The sequence below is a fragment of the Lentinula edodes genome (genome assembly GCF_021015755.1).
Source record: "Lentinula edodes strain Le(Bin) 0899 ss11 chromosome Unknown C8R40scaffold_33, whole genome shotgun sequence".
Taxonomy (NCBI): domain Eukaryota; kingdom Fungi; phylum Basidiomycota; class Agaricomycetes; order Agaricales; family Omphalotaceae; genus Lentinula; species Lentinula edodes.
The window spans coordinates 121,920-140,232 of record NW_025764339.1 but is presented as its reverse complement, the minus strand read 5'-3'; the positions used below and the strand labels follow the sequence as shown (position 1 = coordinate 140,232).

Here is an 18,313-nt window from a genome sequence, read left to right as displayed (position 1 = left end):
AGTTAACACAGGCAAAAGAAGCAAGTGGGTGGAGTGAAGCAATGCCCCAAGTATAATGCATTGCACATCTCATAGTTGCGTTTGGAAAGTATACGTACATGAGCAAAAAATGAAATGCAAAGAGGAAATGGAAGAGAAAAAAATTAATTGGACACACTGGGAATTGAACCCAGCACCCCCCGCAAGCTCATAGTGCTAAGCGGATGTGATAACCAACTACACCATGTGCCCTATGTTTAAGGTTAACCTTCAGGATGCTGTTTGAGGTAGAACATGCAGAGTCGGTGCCAGATTGGTGCACCAACTGTTCTGTGGATACCACTCTGGGCGAATATCTATCTATCTACCAAGGATACATTCCTGGTCAAAGCTAATCCCAACTCGGTGACCACAGTGTCTGATCCCCATGACTCTGTATCCACTACAGTTGTGAAACTAGCTACAGGCCGATCAGTGTGATCATTGTGAAAGACAGTTACAGCACTATCTAATGTTCGACTTTTGTTGAGGACGATAAGCACGATCAATGGGTATATTCCCTAAAATTCTGGTGAGCCTCGCACTCCAAAGACACAGGTATAACTTTAGGTAGTATACTTACAGCAAATTGGAGATTCACAGGAGCGCACAATTCTCCCAGCGTTCCTAGTGGTAATGGAATGACTGTTGCGACGAGGATAGCCATCTGAGCGAAGAAGGAATTGTAAGTATCAAGTTTGAAACTTGGTTGATCCCAAGGTTAAGCACCTACTAGCGAAATGGAATAGATGATCCCAGATTCCACAATGAGTACCAGAACTTTTCCGGCCTTATGTGGCCGCGATCCCGATACGAACATCTTCCGAAGACACCTGCACCGAGCCAGAGCCATTCAGTTCGAAAGCAGATTCAGAAAATCATTATACAAAACCGCGCACCAAGCTTTAGATGAAACGGTCCCTGTGGCTATCAGGTTTGTTATTAATGACAAACCCAGATTCGAGACTTGTGTTATGTTGATAGCTCGTTCGAGGGAGGCAAGGGCACTCTGGTTCGAGGGTGAAGTGCAACCTAATATAATCCTGATAACGATCGTGCTTATCTCGCTCACTGGATGATACGAAGAACATTAACGGTAGCTTGAGACATTTTCTCGGAGCATAAACTTACGGAACACACAACAGAGGAAGAAAACGCAAGCATCTATTGCGATACGATGGTCACTCCGACAAAGTGCCCATGCACGCCATACTACTACACCGTCTGCAAGACCGTACTAATGTCTGATGAGTTTAATGGGGCCATGTATTATCCGAAAACAGAGCTCACGTTAACGAGAAGGATCGCATTGAATAGTGGGAAGTTATTGATTATGTTGTGTGTCGAAAAGCCAAAGAATAAGGTCTGTATTAGTTGGATTATGTTGGCTATCGAGGCTGCCATATATAGGGTAGTGATAGTATACATGAACGTCGTCAGTCCGAGAAGAAGTTTGCGTGAGAAGCTATCAAGCCCTTGTTGACTGAGAAGAAGACATTAGATCGAGAATTTGAACGTCAGCTATTAGGATGGAACGTACACCATGATGTAGGTTGAAATAGTAAAGAGTGTAGTATATATGCCTACGATTAAACCGTGACCAAATCAGTAATTCGTACGTAGCAGATGGGATTGAACCGGATTTCACCATAAATAACCATCTCGGGCAAAATTCCGATGATATGACTGGTATGAAATAATAAAATGGTTCCCAACTCGGCCAACTCAGTAGCATTCAAAGACATAAGGGTACCAGCCAACTTCGAGTCCAGCAAGTTATGGAGAGAGAGATGTAGGAAGAGATAGAAATAAAACTCACATTCTTATGAATGTGTAAATAGTCAATACTATTCAGCTGCCTGGCAGCATCAATCAACCGGGGTTGTTCGTTTCCAACCAAGGTGCGATGGCCCAGGGATAGGCTGAAATACATTCCATGGCAGAGATCGTTTCATCGTGACTTCGGTGTTCACAACTTCTCAGGAGAGTTGAGCAGCACCCGCTCTCTGCCAGGTAAGTATTGTTCAGAATTGAAGCATTGTCTTTTGAGAGAGCCGGAGGGAGCCCATTGGAATCATAATTACTTTAGTATTCTTGTTGGCCCGCTTCAAATCGTATAGGGATAAATTGTTAGACAAACAGCCAGTCACGTCATACGAAGAAGACGAAGATCACATAAAATATCCACAAGGCTTACTATTAGGGAGGACAGAGGAACCCTGGGTCAACCGGTCACTGACACAGCCAGTCACCAGCTGTGCACAGACCATACAGCCACGTGGCCATGTCACTTATAAAGGACTGGCGTCAACCATTTTTTCTTCGTTGCACTCATGTCAAATTGCAGACCTTCGACTCGTATCATACCACGATTGGTTTGTGCCTAAGTAGTGCACAAAGGGATTCGGATGTCTTAGTGCTCGATAGTTTTATCACGTTTGTCTCCTGTAAAGGGTGAGGAACAGAGCCGGTAGTTCGTACAATCTTTCTATCACATTCTCCTACTGTCTTTTCGTTTACAGGCATTCCTGTATGCAGTTATACCTTACATTGGCTTTATTGGGCCTAAATTTTATGCCCGACCTCACGAATTGACCGTGTACTTCTCGCTGGCGCCCTGATTATTCTCTCGGACCAAAATCCTCGTGTGTCCATTGCCAACGGTGTTTATTGGATACCAGCACTAGCAAAATAAGCCGGAATTCGTGTAGGCCTGACAGACTTCTGCCGAACAGTTCACTGCTTGGGGGCAGTAATATTCAAACCATCTGTACCCTCAATGCGTGTTTGAAGCTGGGCATTCGATCGAGAATGTAATTAGTTGCACAGGCGGAATTGAAGCCCGTTCCAGCAGACATGCTGAATTGAATGGAACGTAGGTATCGGAATTCCTTTCTTGATAAGGCGGAAGAAATTCCGCTCCAGTCCAACTGTTTCAAGCACGTTTCGTCACCCGAATTAGGGAGCATAAGCTCGAAGCCAACATCTTCAAGAGAATCAGACGGTATTTGCGACAACATTTGCGAAACCCATGGGCTGATCATTGTAGTCACTGCGTCGTCGGGCATCAATAGTATGTGCTTATACCGAAGCGAGCGCAGCGAGGTGCATTCCTGGAGATCGATGAAGTCACGTAGGGCATCTGAAGAACCGGTGAGCGTTTTGTGTGTGGATCATGCAAAGAAATAACACTGACCGCTTTTACTCCTGTTGTCAGCGAACACGGGAAAAGAGACCTGCAGATAGCGTAGGGAAGGAGCAATCCTTCGTAACAGGTTGCGCAAGTGGTACACCTCCGACTGAGAAGTTGCATCGTAGTAGAAGCTCCGGATGATCGGAGTAGGATTGTGGGCTCCTAGCCATTCGGCCAAGTCCCTCAGATTTTTTCCATGTCTCAACTCTAAAATATGCCACTCGACATGAGAGGAGACACGGCCCAAGTTCGAGACTCCTCGTCCATTATGCGTCCAAGTGAGTCGTTTTAACTCGACCCGGTCAAGCATGGGCAACGAGCATACTAAGTCTGCAAATTCCGAGAATCGATAGAAATGCAACGAGTGCAACTCTAGATTAACGAAGGAATGCAAGTATGACACGAGGCATCGAATAACCTCCTGCGGGACATGCTCGAAGTCCGTATTGGATATGCGCACGCACCTCGCGGCCGGCAACATGGATAATACTCTAGGCATTTTTCGGATGGCACTCTCGATATCTGAAACACCGACAACGAAGACCCATCTTGCCAAATCGTTGAACACGACGCGTTGGACGTAAGGAGAGATGGTGTTACGGGTCGATTTGATAATCCTAGTGAGAGAGGTGACCCGCTGGGCGCTAAGCTGAACAGACAATTCGGAGAACAAATGATAGCGAGTAGAAGGTAGAAGAGGGCGACAGAGGCCGCAGGTCAGCAGTGAATGTCGATCGTCGTAAAGGAAGTCTCCGATAGTATCAAAAATTTCCGCGGGAAGCATAGTAATGCAAGTAACAAAAACTATCGGGGAACAGGTAGAGTCGGGGTGAGTTTTTTGACGTTTGTTACCAGGCTGATTAATTATCTGAGGTTCGAAATAATCAGGTTCTGCTCCCGGGAACCAATGAGCAGGAACGTACACAGCGATTGGTCTCTCAATTAGCCTCAAGCAGGGGGTGAAGGTTCGAGAATCTAGTAGTGAAAAGCACGAGGATTTTTATGCTCGGTTGTGTTACTGTATACTATGAACGTGATTATGGACGCCACAAATAATTACTTACAGATTACGAGTAGGGAGCACAACTTCAACGGAGAAAATGGTTCTAACTACCTCCTTTCCGTTGTAGACGCGGGACCAGATTCAAATTATATGAAGAGGGAAGCAAGTAAAAGCGATGTCCAAGGGAATTTGAATCGGGACGATTGACTGTATAGGGAACAAGAGGATCCTTGAGTTGAGAGACTAGTTCTGGTATGGAATAGCTCTATCTGTCTGCTAATCAGTACTAGTGTGTGATATGATGTTGACTTCGGTTTGCAGACGGGAAGAAACAGGGTAAGTGAACAGCACACCGACTCGGAGCACCAAGCTCTGAGTATTTGAGATAATTAAATGAACTGGTTATAACCAGATCATTTTCCGTAACCTGAGTAGGTTGAGCTCCTCTTTCGCCGAGTTCTGCTGTCACCCCCAAGTATCCACTGACCGGCACTAGGTCGACTGCAGCATTGAGACAATAATGAATAGCATGGGGATCGAAGATTTGCGGTAAGAAAGACTTGCCATCTACAGTGCATCATTAGACAGTACTGAATTATCGGTCTGTGCCAACTTTCATTGGCAAAACGACAATCGGCTAGCGGGATTCTGATAACCATACATATCCTTCGTAAGCGTTTTCAAGAAGCGTAAACGATGAGCATATATATGTAAGAACGGGTTTGAAGACATGAGATTCTACTCAATGTATCCTCGGAGAGTCGGACCTCGTTGATGTTCTTCTACGAGCCCTTGCTTTCCCTGTGTCCAGCAATTTCCCAGTCATTCCGATTCTTGTCATCCCACTGGATTGCTACAATATCGATGAACCCATTGGTACCAACACCGAACTTACTTGGCACTACATCGTTAGCGGCGTTAGAAGAAAATGAGTCCATGTGACAAATTTTTGAAGGACTCTTCATCTTCGCATGATACCATGTCGCGGGACTGAAGATGAAAAAGAAAACAGGATCGGTTTCCGTGATCTACGACATGGTGACTATCGACCACCTCAATATATCGGTATTGAGCATACCGCAATTGAGATCACAAAAAAAGACTCTTTGTGTAAGTATAATCATAATGCTTTGACATCTAATTCAGCAGGCATTTCCTGTTCGGTAATACCTGCAAGACAGTTGTCGACAGCTAAAGTAGCCATAGCCAATCGCGTTTCAAACGAGGCACTTCCGATATGAGGAAGGATATTACATCTAAAACTCATTGTAAATAAGCGTTCAGCATTGCATGAGAATGTACCCTCACCTCGGTTCCTTAAGTAAAGGATGATCCTTTCCGACATTGGGTTCACCTTCGACAACGTCAATGCCCGCGCCCCAGATCCACTTTTCTCTTAGCGCCTTTGCTAATGCGTCAGAGTCAACCACAGTTCCTCTTCCAGCATTTACAAGCACGCTATGCTTCTTCATCTTGCGAAGAAAGTCTTCGTTGACGAGATGTTGTGTTGAAGGTCCCCCAGGAGCCAAAATAAACAGCACGTCTGATTCTCGCCCAAGAGTGTCTAGATCGACGGCTCGTAAAGACTTGAGCTGGGGCTGATGTTGGCCGAGAAGCTTCTCGTCGCGTTCTTTCTTGTGTGAAGTAGACGAATTCGGGTTAGAGGAGTATATGCAATCAGTTACTCCAAAGGGAATCAAGCGCGCGAGGGTGGCATGTGAGATCCGACCGAATCCGAGGAAACCAACCGTACGCGAGGGAGAAACCCCAGAAGTGCTGAGCTGAGGGCCACATAGCGCGAAGGGTGCCCAGATGAATTTCGGCCACTATGTTGAAAATTAGCGCGTGGGGAGAAGGAAGGTATCGAAGCGTACTAATCCTTCCCTCACAATTCCCATAGTTTCATTTGCGTTTCGACCGGCCATTAATGCAAGCATCACCGATATATCGGCGACTATACCACTTTATAAGGTGACATATTTGATAACAGTCAGAAGAAGAATAATTGACCTGCATCGGTAAGCACGTCGGGTGTGTAGCCCAATCGAATATTTCGTTTCGCAAGCTCTGGTACGTGGATATGTTCTGCGATGGACTATTGAATAAGACGTATGTAACGAGAACTTGAAGATTGATTTACCGTAGCCCACTGACATTGTAGACACGACTTTGAGATTGGGCCCAGCTATATATGGTTTTGGCGCTAATCAGCATTATTCTGAGCTTTTCATGGGACTTACCAGCATCCAAAAGTTCTGCGTCGACCTAAAACGATGTGAGGGGTCAGGTCTTTCTTATCGATGGTTGTACTTACTAGTTCTGAGAAAACTATGACGATACCAACGGCGCCCTTTACATTCTCCAGCAGCCATTGTCGGTCAGAGACACGATCCTCAGTCCATAAAACAACCTAGGAATGATGAACAAATATAAGTAGCATTTTTGAGCTTTTGAAGTACCTCGATATCATCTCTCTTGGTCAATAAAGGCATTACATCCGGCCCAAGGTCCCTGCACACAACGACTTTCGGTTTACTGGTTCTGAGATGAGATGAAATGGAAGTCAGACGGGTGGGTGCATTTGACATAGCTTGAGAAATCTACCCAGAAGACGGCATACTAATAATTATTCGAGGGAAGAAGCAGAACAAACGGCCCGTTCTCGGCAAGAAATCGTTTGCCGGAACAGTATTGGGGAGACACGTGAGGTCGGTTTGCGCGCGCTAATTATTTTTTTTGACATCTACTTGATCAGCGCTGCATCGTCGACGCGTTCTTCTCGACTAATTTTGCGTATTCTATCAAGCACAAAATGACGAAATACATTGTCGTCTCAGGCGGTGTGGTGAGCGGTATTGGCAAGGGTGTAATTGGTACGAGAATCATGTTCGATATGGATCTTACTCGACCTACAATCTGTTTTCAAAAGCTTCTTCGACGGGTTTACTACTCAAGACTCTTGGCTTAAAAGTCACCGCTATCAAAATCGATCCTTACATGAACATCGATGCGGGAACCATGAGGCCGCAGGAGCATGGTGAGGCTTCCAGGGCCTCGCTGAGTCGCTTCAATTGACTGTCGGTAACAGGGGAAGTATATGTCCTGAACGACGGCGGAGAAGTGGACCTTGACCTCGGAAACTACGAGCGATACCTGAACGTCACGCTGTCACGAGATAACAACATTACTACCGGAAAAATTTACAAGGAAGTCATAGAGAAAGAGGTTAGTCGTGCTTGGGTCAAAACCGGTCAATGTTAATCTTTCAAACAGCGCAAAGGAGATTACCTAGGAAAAACTGTTCAGGTGAGGGGTTATTCATCTTATCTTTATCTTATGTTCAAGTATCTTTTCAGATTGTCCCTCATGTCACGAATGAGATTCAAGATTGGATCGAACGTGTATCTAAAATTCCAGTAGATGAAACGGGCGAGGAGCCTAACATCTGCATAGTTGAGGTATGTCTTTGTGGCTCCCACTCATGTCCGAAGCCGACGATTTCTATAGCTAGGCGGCACGGTAGGAGACATTGAATCAGCGCCATTCGTTGAGGCTATGCGTCAATTCCAGTTCCGCGTCGGCCATGAAAACTTCGCTCTGATCCACGTATCTCTTGTTCCAGACATGCACGGCGAACAAAAGACAAAACCTACTCAGACGACTGTCCATTCTCTGCGCGGGTTGGGTCTCCTTCCTGACCTTATTGCGTGCCGTCTCCTCGTTCCCCAGCCTCTCCGACCAGACACGAAAAGCAAAATATCGATGTTTTGTCATGTCGCTGCTGAGCAGGTCTTTGGTGTTCATGACGTTTCCTCTGTGTACCATGTCCCGTTACTCTTACGGTCTCAGGGGATCGTTGAATATCTCACAAAACGATTGAATCTAGAAAGCGTCAGGGTTACTAAGGAAATGGCAGATGGAGGAGTGTCGCTCTCGAACCGCTGGCGCAACATGACTTCTCTGTGAGGTACTTGTGTGAGTTCAGTCTACGTCGATGACTCATTCTTTGTTTCCAGATCTGAGAGGGCCTTCGACACAGTGCACATTGTCCTAGTCGGAAAGTACACCGATCTCAAAGATTCTTATATGTCTGTCACAAAATCATTAGAGCATTCTGCTTTCCGAGTGAACCGGAAACTAACTGTTCAAGTAAGTTTCGGTTGTCTATTTCCATAGTCACTTCTGAACTCATCGTTGTAGTGGGTTGAATCGTCCGACTTAGAACCGGAAGTACAAGAGAATGCACCTGCTAGATATCACGATGCATGGCGAGCAGTCGTAGGTGCTAGGTAAGGCCCCTTCTATGTCGAACCTTTCTAGCTGAAGCTCATGCTTTTCGTCTTCTGAGAGGGATTCTTGTGCCCGGTGGGTTTGGTAATCGAGGGACTGAAGGCATGCTCCTCGCCATAAAATACGCTCGCGAACAAGGGATACCTTATCTAGGGATCTGTCTCGGCTTTCAACTCGCCGTCATCGAATGGTCTCGCAACGTCTTGAACATATCTGATGCAACATCTATGGAATTCGACCAAGAAAGCAAAAGTCCTGCAATTGTTTTTATGCCAGAGATATCCAAAACACACATGGGTGGGACGATGCGCTTGGGATTGAGGCCAACGGTCTTCCAAGAAGGCACGGAAACGTGGTCGAAGGCGAGGAAGCTTTATGGGGGTGCAGAAAAAATTTGGGAGCGGCATCGTCATAGATACGAAGTTAATCCTGATTGGGTAGAAAGATTGACTGCAAGTGGACTGCCATTCGTAGGCAAAGATGAGAAGGGCGAGCGAATGCAAGTGCTAGAGCTGCGTGGTGCGTGTCTAACTCCCTTTTCGATCTTTTTCGCGCTTTTCGGTTTCTTCTGAATCGTTCTTTGCTTTCACTCTGTTCAGATCATCCCTTCTTCATGGGTCTACAAGCTCATCCAGAGTTCTGTACCCGTCCCCTCAACCCTTCCCCCCCGTTCCTCGGGTTCGTCGCTGCCGCCTCGGGCCCCGGTGTGTTACAAGAACAGATTGAGAATCAGCTAAGGAATTATACTCCCCCACACCCGGAAGACGCGATGGTTAGCGAGGCTGAACTGAGGAACGGACACCCGGTTGCATATGGCAAAGACCATGTTCTCGTCAATGGGAACGCGTCTGCGATATGATTTTCGAGTCCTAATAACACTAAACGTTTTCTTTTTTTTTTGTGATATTCCCTCTTCATACGTTCTTTCATTCGTTCGTCGTGTGTGTAATAAAGTCTATCCAGACCTCACTTTGCCATGACCCATCATGCACTGTCGAAATTTAAACATATCTTGCTCGCATTCTGTCACATTCTATTCTGCCGCTTATATTCTATCTGTATCTGTAGTATGTATCCCCGCGCTTGTAGAACAGTATCCCCTCACTTGTAGAACATAGCCCACCCTTGTATCTTTGATCTTACGTAATCCGAATAATGCGTTCCCGCCTGTTCCCGCAAGGTGTCTTCCATCTCATCGATCCGACTGACTCAGAGACTGCATTAAGTATGCCCGTAAAATCACATTCATGGAACCGTGTAATTCTATCTGCGCAACATCACAGTCTAATTCCCTGCATTTCACATCTCTCGAACCCGTTATCGGCTGTTATCAGGCACTTTTCTCCAACTTCTTTCCAGGACATAGTCTACCGTACGTAGACATCAGACATCAAGTATATCTGACGATTGTGTCAAAACGAAGTATATACTTATCCAGAGCGGTTTGGGAGTTTACAGCTTTGAACACTCCTCTGAGACTGCCCATGTGGCGAAGAATTGCAGACTCGAGAACATATCTTAAGGGCATGTCCAAAATATGAAGACTTCCGGTATATTTTACGGAAAGCATCGGAGGATATATGCCTGAAAGACATACTCGGGACCAGTGAAGGCATCGAAGCCCTGACTGAGTTTCTGAAAGAAAGCGGTGCCTTCACTGTGACAGGCAAACCGCGGTCCAAGTGTACGGAGATCAACTACATGCCACTAGGGATTTGGGAGGATTTAAACACCATGTCTCGAGGGATGGAAGAGGAAGACATAACTCAAGAAGCAGATTGGAGAGACGAGATAGTTGACTCCAGTGATTCGGAAGCCGAGACGTGATCCTGAGCCAAACTGCGATTTCATTTTTATTTTCATTCTACAAGATTTGCACAAATGTGCAGTCGAGTACAGCACACTCTACCGCGACACCTACACAATAGTGCACTACAATATGACCCATAGCTACACCTACACTTGTAGACTCATCACCATGACCCAGAACCAAGTAACGGAGGCAGGCGACAAACTGTATTCATTGGGTCGCCGCGGCTCCCCGCGCCTTAGTACCATAGTCTTACTTGCTTGCGGTTAATAAAGAGTTTAAAAAAAAAAAAAAAAAAAAGAACACTCCTCTGAGTAGAGGTTTGCCGAGTCGATCCAGGAAAAAGGAGTGGTGCACACAGGAATATTTTGGGTAATCCTGTCCACCTACTTACAGCAGCATATGATAGGCTTTATAGGTGCAAATGATTACAACTGAAGCACCAATACAGATATATCATCCCATTCCTCGGATGGATTCACTGCCTCCGCCATCTTTTCCAAATCTGTCCCAAAACAAACATTTTTGATCACCCTTTCTGCTGGGTTATCACCGTCCTGAGCCAGAATGTATTGATGGCCAAGTTTCTCTGACCAAGATGCATTTTCTGGGAAAGAATCTACATTCGAATTCATGGAGAAGGAAATTATCAAATTTTTCTTGTTGTCCTCGTCGAAGTTCCTCAATTCATATGCAAGCCCTTCAGATGAGAGGACCAGAATATCACCCAATTTGAGGGAATGACGACGGACGACCGCAGTTGCAGATATATAGGGTGGAGTGGTACAGTTGTCTAAAACTTCCATTGGAAAGGGAGAAGGCCAGATGAACCGAAGAATATTTTTTGCGAAATGATAGGGTGTTTTGAGCTGATGATTACCCAAAGCTGGTATGCAGATGAAATAGATGAATAGGTTATGCAGTCAAGCAAATTTGTCCCTGAGACGCACCTCGTGTTACAGCAAGACAGGATAAAATACGCCCATATTGAATGACCTGAGGCTCACCTGGGTGCTCTCTCTGAACTCTTTCTAGCTCATCTGGATTTTGACCATTATGGTAATCACTTAAGCATGTTACTTCCCAGTTTACTCCATCTTCTCTTTTCTGACCTAGAACTAACTCATTCATGAGATACTTACATGTCAAAGTGAAAAGAAATAAAGAAATTCGACTAACAAGCATCCGAATCTCCAAGAGATGCGACCCACACATTTTCCTTCGCTCTGTCGATGAACGCAATCAATGCTGTGGTTCCTACCACAGCATATCGGGCCCTTTGAAATTTAGGGTGTTCCTTAAGCCACCCCAGCACACTAAATACCTCGCGTTCATCTTCCCAGAAAGGATCAGACCAATCGGTCTGGTCTTTTTGTGGAAATTCGTCGATGACGCCTTGAATAAGCCACCGATCGTACTCCTCGATGCTCTGGATAAAAGAAGTCACCACAGCTTCATCGAGGGTGCAATCTTTCTCGAATAAGGTTTTCTGAATTCGTTCAAGCAGGAGAGGCGGAAGCGTTTTCGACGCGTAGTCTGCTAAATCATCTGAGTGATGACCTTCGAAACATTGACTGGTGTCACCGGCTGGGAGAAACGTAGAAACACCACATCTTACCATCGAAAAGCGCTACGATTAATCCCAACTGTGATTCAAGAAAGACAGTCTTGTCCTCGTTCACAGACTTCTTGGCTTGAAATCCTGCCTGGGATATACGCGCATTGTCGAAACAAATATCAAGAGATTTGATACATTTCCGGGAGAAAGCTGCATTCAGCGACTCCATTATAAGTTGTTGATCCATAAAGCGAAGCGTCTGGGGGCGTTAGGCCACAGTGAGGATGGTTTAGGAAGAACACAACACCGCGCACTCATTCAAATTGTGACCTAGGTAATTGACCCTCATTTGACCCACAGAATTAGTTCCCGCTCTCGGCCCGGCAGGGGCAAGGAAATCTAAGTACGAGCACTGGAATCTGAAGACCATGATATCTATAGTCGCCGCTTCTAACAACGATCTGTGCATGCATGATGATCGTCAGGATTACGATGAGACTTTTCCAAGGTCGATTACTCTTTGAACTCATCATTGTGGTAGAATCGTCCGCCCTAGAACTGGAACAGTAAGAAAACGAATTTGCTAGTTATTGGGCCACCCCCATTCGACAAATTAAAACGGTCGTTGGTGCCGGGTAAGTCCACACACCATTGAACCTTTTCTGCTGAAGCTCAGGCTTTTCGTCTTCTTGGAGGGATCCTCGTGCCGCAGGACAGAAGGCTCGGCTTTCAGTTCGTTGTGATCAAATGGTTTCGCAGCATCTACATAGGAAATACCTTGACGCAACATCTGCAAAACTCGTTCAACTTTTGAAAACAACAAAAGTCTTGCGATTATTTCTAAGCCAAAAAGTGCTTGAGACTGAGGTCCAAGAAGACACGTAAACGAGGGTGCCGTGCAGGAAATTTTTGGGAGGCATCGTCATGGATACAAGATCAATCCTGATTGGGTAGAAAAATTGTCTGCCAGTGGATCACCATTCGTAGGCAAAGAAGAAAAGGCGAGCGAATGCCTACTCTGTTCTATCTCTCTTTCGCGCTTTCCGGCCTCTTCTGAACTGTTCCTTACCCTCCTTACTCTATACGCACTGTCCCTTCTTCATGGAGTTCTGTACCCGCTCTCCTGATCCTTCCACGCCGTTCCTCGGATTCGTCGCTGCCGCCTCGGGTCATGTGCAAGAGCGGATCGAGCGTCAGCTCAAGGCTCAAGCGTTTCTCTTCATACCGGTAAACTGTAAGACACAATGGTCACTTGAGGCTGAGCTGAGGAATGGGCACCCGGGTGCAAACGGTCGCGTGTGGCGAATGTTCTTGTCAATGGGAGCGTGTCTGCGTCATGATTCACGTTATATTAGAGATGATCGATGATTCTCTTAGCCGTATATACAGCAATTTAACACGACGACGTTGTATCTTATGTTTACCTGGTATGTCTCATGTAACGAGTCCATATAGAGGGCACTGATTATTCTACTTGCATCTCTAGCTTATTCTTACGAAATCGATAAATTTCGAATTCCACCCTGGAACTCTGTCAATTTTTCGATTTTTCCTTGTTACAATTTGCGTGTGGAACCATTTCGGCGTTAAACCCTTCTTTCCTCGAAACTCTTATGGAGAGGCTCGTATCCACATTCCGAGGGAAAGTCTATGTGTATCAGATCCGATTGAAGGATAGAATCTCGTTGTGGCCGGTTTGAGTGTTTGAAACCCTTTGTACAAAGTTACCAAACGTGGACTGCGCTTGCATTTCATTTACAGACAATCTTTCTCCGGCCTTCTTTAAAATCTAAATTCTCTGTGCATTAACGATTGTGTCTGGCGTTAAGCTGTATCTGGTGATAGCCTGAAGCCATAGTCTACATCTAGGCTCTTTCCGAGAAAATCTCCTTCAAACCGTGGACCTACTTGTTCAGCAGCCTTTAATTTCCGTTTGGATCGAGCTCAGGGACGCTACGGACTCATGCTAGGATTCGTCGAGAAGGCGCTTGACGAAGGACTCGGATGGTACTTCAAAGTATGTAATAGGCAAGAACTCGGCTTTCTAGCCTACGTGGAAGCTTCATAATCTGCGACAAAGTTAGGCAAAATGCCTACAGTACGTATCGGCGCGCGCTCGCCCCCGCGGAGCACGTTGCAATCTCGAAATTAGAATCCCGGAATCGATATGGTGATCATGATCAAGCTCACAATTCTCATTTTGATTCTTTCAACTCAGAAGATGGAAGTTGAAAATTGGTCATCAGTTTGGATAGAAAGGTATAAAAAGTTCCGTTGGGTTAGTTGATTCCCAACTTAACCAAACCCAGTTTCTCCTTTGCTTCTAGTTTTGTCTCTTTCCTGTAACGAAAACGATTGCGTAGACCATGTCTTTGGCTCGAGCCACACTCGTCATTGTCCAAGCCCTCACGAACCATTGGGCGTGTACTCCTCCGAATCCCACACAGCAAAAGAGTCGTTACCACACCGAAGAATTGTACCTTTTACAGATTGCTCCGTTGGTTTTCAAGGTGAGCTGTCTCATAATCTATCATTGATTCTGTGTAATGGCTAATGGCGAGTTCTTTTCTTGACAGTTACATATGATTATCATATGGATATGTGCTTTCTTCGAAGTCATATACTACCTCAGCACTTTGTCAATATTTGGTACGACGACAATTCTATCCTCAGTATCACCTTTCGCCTCGCCCCTCTTGAAGACACTTGCATGTCCTGCGACATCAACACCACGCATTGGCATCTCGCCCTTTTTTGTTATTGGAATCGTGGCCGTCGTTCTGGGGTCTTATATCCGCTTAGACTGTTTTAAAACACTCGGGAAGTTGTTCACGTTTGATCTCACTGTTCATCCCGAACACCGTCTCGTTACGTCCTCGTTTTACGCATACGTGCGACACCCAGCTTACACAGGGAGCATGCTCCTCGTCGCTGGTATAGCTTTTTCCCACCTCACCGAGGGGAGCTGGCTGACCGAGTGCGGGCCTCTGAAGAGCAACGGGAGTGCTTTGGTCGTCTGGGCTGCCTGGTGGGTGTGGACATTGGCTGTGGGCGTAAGTAGGGCAGAAGCAGAGGATAAGCAAATGCAAAAAATGTTTCCTGGGGAGTGGGAGAGGTATGCGGAGAACGTGGCTTGGTGGTTTTTCCCTGGGTTGGCTTAGCCGCGCAAGGGGAAAAAGTGGACCAAAACTACGAGTAAGTCGGTGTGCTCATTCTCGATAATTAGCTAATGGGGTTCGGTATTTAGGTGCTCATGCGAGCGATGATTTCACGGAAAATTAATGCATATGACGAACAAGGTTTGCTGTACCATGATTTGGAAAGGACGAATTTATTTCTTGCAATTATTTGTTGATAATGTCGATCAAAAGTTACACAAAATATCATTACCTGTATCTAACGTCGTTTATGTATATCTTCAACTGCTTACCTTGGAGCTGGCATTAGCTATGCTAATTCTAAGGTACTATAGTACTCTCGTGAGTCGGCATGGTCCAAGATGCATCTGGCGTTCCTCAAATTTCCGATTGGAAGCCCGTTTGAACTACTGACTCGACATCTGTGATGCTTCCTTCCCTCCTTCCTCCTTAATTCCACCTTCAATTGTGTTCACTTCAACCGATTGTATGGTGCGATTCTTTACAAGCGACGCGGAACTTTGAAGGATTCTCCTGCCCCGATCTCATATTGAATGTGTCTCCAAAGGATTTAAATGTATTTTGCCCACGAAGGCTCGCGGGACGACACTCGTTCCGACGAAGGTGCTACGTATGTGTTAAGGTAACGCCATCGAACTTGAATTGCGCCTGTAGCAGAAGAGATCCAGAATTCTTCAGACATGAACTCATTTCTAAGATTAAACCTCACGTCAAGGTGCCCTTCGTCATGCCCTTGTCCCCTCCGAGTCCCGCAGCACACAGGAGGATGAACCAGACATGGGCACAATTTTCTTTCAGATAAGAATAATCAGTCCCTCAAGTTCGCCAACCCTATACATGATACGCCCAAATACATATCTCGGGTTCCTAGCATACCCGAAATGAGTCTTTCAACTTATTCTAGCCGTGGCAACCTGTCTCTGTGGTATAATGAAAAGGCCTTCTAGGTATTACAGGGATAGTTGATTAGGTGGCGATGAATTTTTATTCCCTTTCACGTTCCTTACCAAAGCTAAATGCGCTACACGGACCACTCTACTCCATGGTAAGGTACGTTCCGGGTAGACCATCTCCAACCATGTGGTCCCAAAGATGTAACTTTAGAAAGAGTATGCGTATGCGTTGACGCAACAGTGTCGTTTTTGTGAATGATCGGACGCAATAGCCTAGTACATACATTATGGAGTAGTCGTCTTGAATGGCCCCGAGCGTCATTTCCAACTGAGATATTTCAAGTCCGCGTGAGGCGGAAGAGGACTCAGAAATAGTCACTACTGGCATACCAGCAACAGTAGGCAATGTCCAAGAATTATGTTTCTCTCTTTCCTTCTCTGTCGAAAAACAGGCGAGCTATGGTTCAGTCTTCATATGACCGTTGTCACTTAGTGATTGTTCTGTGAGGCTTCCCTCCAATTTTACCCTGTGAACCCGAACATTCAGATGCTAGGATAACGATGCATCTGTCTCGTGAAAAATAATCAGAAATCAGATCGCCGTTCAGCCAAATACTGTATATGGTGGGATAATGTTTTTGCTTAAACTCGGATGTAGAAACTGTACCTCTTCCAGCAACTTGTGGATTTGCAGAAGATCGTCGACCGTGCACATATCGGATCTTGTGGCGCTCGGAGATGATAGTAGTGAACTTTGGAACCAGTCTGGGCCTCTGGGAACTGACGAAAAGGAAGATTCAATTGAATGATTAACGCGTGCAGGACAAAAGACAGCATGTCAAGACCTTACTAATTTTTTGTGTTATCAGCGTGAGTGTTCGAGTCGTAGGACGCGCTGTATGTCCCACCAATAGAGGTAGCCGCCACGTGCGTTCAATCACTGAGCACTAGACGATCTGTCGTAGCATAACAAAAGATCCCAGTGGCTGGAGGTCATCAGGATCAGGTTCTATTCTTGGAATCCCCCTTACCTCCCTCATCACTTCCTTTCTCCCTTCTTATCTCGCGTCTCAGATTTGCCTTCGAAGTCCATCCACACTATGTCGAACGACCTCCCAAAAATCTACAAGATGCCTCTAGAAGAGCGGTTCTATGACCTCGATGCCGAACAAGTAGAGTTCTTCCGAAACGAAACGGGGATACAAGATGAAGAAGAGCTCAAACATCATATCGTTGCGGTTCAGACCAAGGCATACTCGGTACGCCGTTCCGTGGGTTGGACAGACCAGCGATTGATGATTACTTGGTGCAAAAAACAAGATTTATCGGTATCCCTGCATCCGACTTTTCCAGTTTGCGAAGTAAGTATGCCTTGGGAGGGCTGAGGTGACGAGCTGTATACTTCCTGAACACCTATAATGAACGTACTAGATTGAGGATAGCCCGGCTTCCTGCTTACCCAGATCTCTTGAGGCTTGGAAGGGAAAGAAAGGGAGCGATTTTCTTGGATATTCCTTGCTGCTGTCAGTATGGTTTGAATAATAATGATAATGTTGTTGACATAACTCGGGGAAAACATATTCCAGTTGGGAACGATACTCGGAAGGCTGTTCAAGACGGTTATCCCATTGATAATGTTGTCGCGTCCGATCTACACAAAGGTGAGCGTCCTGACCTATCATCCATTATCCATATCTATCATTGATCATGGTCGCTTGCTCTTCAGATTTTTGGGATCTCGGCCATGAAATGTTCAAGTCGACTCCGGAATCATTTCCCGTACCGTTCATCCAAGGAGACGTGTTCGACCCGAAATTTTTAGAAGCCAGTCCACCATTTACGCTAGGGAATCCTCCTGCCACACCCGTTCCTACTTTGAATACCCTGACAACGCTGAACCCCCTCCGCGGTCATCTCTCCGCTTGTTTTTGCGGTGCATTCTTTCATCTATTTAGCGAGGATGCCCAGTACCAGATAGCCCAGGGGCTAGCCGGTCTTCTTTCCCCCCAACCAGGCTCGATGATATTTGGAGTACATGGCTCAAGGCCAGAAAAAGGGTTCTGGCACCCCACTGGAACTGAGCGTTATATGTTTTGTCACTCGCCAGACAGCTGGAAGGATCTCTGGGAGGGTTTGTTTGGTGGGAAAGAGAATGTGCAAGTAAAGGCAGCATTGAGGGACGGAGATGGTGGAAATGATTTACATGGGACGTACCCCGGCAATAAAGAGCCGCATCACCTTATGGAGTGGTCTGTGACACGCATTTAGTGCTTTGGCTCTGCTCAGGCTTGGCTTGGCTTGGCAAAACACAAAGACAATCAAGCGCCAACTGCTTTTTCGGCGTCTGGTGGACTTTTTTGTTGCTTACTACATACACGGCACGGGCGGAG

General features: G+C 45.9%; 9 protein-coding genes and 1 non-coding gene across 10 annotated transcripts; 5 read left to right on the top strand and 5 right to left on the bottom strand.

The window, feature by feature from the left end:
• Positions 1-148: 148 nt before the first annotated feature.
• C8R40DRAFT_t185 lies at positions 149-231 on the bottom strand. The gene has a single exon. It is a non-coding gene; the product is annotated as a tRNA-Ala (tRNA).
• Positions 232-335: 104 nt separating this feature from the next.
• C8R40DRAFT_1173865 (uncharacterized protein) lies at positions 336-1,763 on the bottom strand (the record flags this gene model as incomplete). The annotated part of the gene is made up of 8 exons (XM_046232083.1): positions 336-539; positions 602-685; positions 752-851; positions 918-1,089; positions 1,150-1,255; positions 1,309-1,501; positions 1,559-1,601; positions 1,667-1,763. The coding sequence occupies 8 exons, from the start codon at positions 1,761-1,763 to the stop codon at positions 336-338; spliced, it is 999 nt and encodes a 332-aa protein (XP_046083227.1).
• Positions 1,764-2,469: 706 nt separating this feature from the next.
• Positions 2,470-4,364, bottom strand: C8R40DRAFT_1118469 (uncharacterized protein). The gene is made up of 4 exons (XM_046228693.1): positions 4,135-4,364; positions 3,215-4,079; positions 2,542-3,160; positions 2,470-2,492 (listed from the first exon to the last, which is right to left on the bottom strand). The coding sequence occupies exons 2-3, from the start codon at positions 3,993-3,995 to the stop codon at positions 2,778-2,780; spliced, it is 1,164 nt and encodes a 387-aa protein (XP_046083226.1). The 5' UTR covers positions 3,996-4,079; positions 4,135-4,364; the 3' UTR covers positions 2,470-2,492; positions 2,542-2,777.
• Positions 4,365-5,334: 970 nt separating this feature from the next.
• Positions 5,335-6,802, bottom strand: C8R40DRAFT_1173863 (uncharacterized protein; the record flags this gene model as incomplete). Its single annotated transcript, XM_046232082.1, has 8 exons — positions 5,335-5,470; positions 5,523-6,040; positions 6,089-6,168; positions 6,225-6,299; positions 6,355-6,399; positions 6,455-6,479; positions 6,529-6,624; positions 6,674-6,802. The coding sequence occupies 8 exons, from the start codon at positions 6,800-6,802 to the stop codon at positions 5,335-5,337; spliced, it is 1,104 nt and encodes a 367-aa protein (XP_046083225.1).
• A 141-nt stretch (positions 6,803-6,943) lies between these two features.
• Positions 6,944-9,672, top strand: C8R40DRAFT_1118440 (CTP synthase N-terminus-domain-containing protein). The gene is made up of 10 exons (XM_046228692.1): positions 6,944-7,087; positions 7,144-7,251; positions 7,303-7,439; positions 7,488-7,520; positions 7,571-7,672; positions 7,722-8,176; positions 8,231-8,363; positions 8,415-8,503; positions 8,563-9,023; positions 9,104-9,672. Exons 1-10 carry the CDS (start codon positions 7,027-7,029, stop codon positions 9,361-9,363), a joined length of 1,839 nt encoding a protein of 612 aa, XP_046083224.1. The 5' UTR covers positions 6,944-7,026; the 3' UTR covers positions 9,364-9,672.
• A 308-nt stretch (positions 9,673-9,980) lies between these two features.
• Positions 9,981-10,184, top strand: C8R40DRAFT_1005752 (uncharacterized protein; the record flags this gene model as incomplete). The annotated part of the gene is made up of 1 exon (XM_046222801.1): positions 9,981-10,184. A coding segment is annotated over one exon (204 nt), but the record flags the coding sequence as incomplete, so codon positions are not given.
• A 558-nt stretch (positions 10,185-10,742) lies between these two features.
• On the bottom strand, positions 10,743-12,101 carry C8R40DRAFT_1053103 (phosphatase 2C-like domain-containing protein; the record flags this gene model as incomplete). The annotated part of the gene is made up of 4 exons (XM_046224814.1): positions 10,743-11,200; positions 11,265-11,432; positions 11,494-11,874; positions 11,933-12,101. The coding sequence occupies 4 exons, from the start codon at positions 12,099-12,101 to the stop codon at positions 10,743-10,745; spliced, it is 1,176 nt and encodes a 391-aa protein (XP_046083222.1).
• A 716-nt stretch (positions 12,102-12,817) lies between these two features.
• On the top strand, positions 12,818-13,333 carry C8R40DRAFT_505085 (uncharacterized protein). Its single transcript, XM_046235275.1, has one exon. The coding sequence runs from the start codon at positions 12,974-12,976 to the stop codon at positions 13,238-13,240; it is 267 nt and encodes an 88-aa protein (XP_046083221.1). The 5' UTR covers positions 12,818-12,973; the 3' UTR covers positions 13,241-13,333.
• A 905-nt stretch (positions 13,334-14,238) lies between these two features.
• Positions 14,239-15,033, top strand: C8R40DRAFT_1053008 (uncharacterized protein; the record flags this gene model as incomplete). Its single annotated transcript, XM_046224804.1, has 2 exons — positions 14,239-14,382; positions 14,449-15,033. 2 exons carry the CDS (start codon positions 14,239-14,241, stop codon positions 15,031-15,033), a joined length of 729 nt encoding a protein of 242 aa, XP_046083220.1.
• A 1,990-nt stretch (positions 15,034-17,023) lies between these two features.
• Positions 17,024-18,191, top strand: C8R40DRAFT_1053221 (uncharacterized protein; the record flags this gene model as incomplete). Its single annotated transcript, XM_046224830.1, has 5 exons — positions 17,024-17,182; positions 17,244-17,284; positions 17,355-17,455; positions 17,510-17,584; positions 17,650-18,191. 5 exons carry the CDS (start codon positions 17,024-17,026, stop codon positions 18,189-18,191), a joined length of 918 nt encoding a protein of 305 aa, XP_046083219.1.
• Between the last annotated feature and the right edge of the window lie 122 nt (positions 18,192-18,313).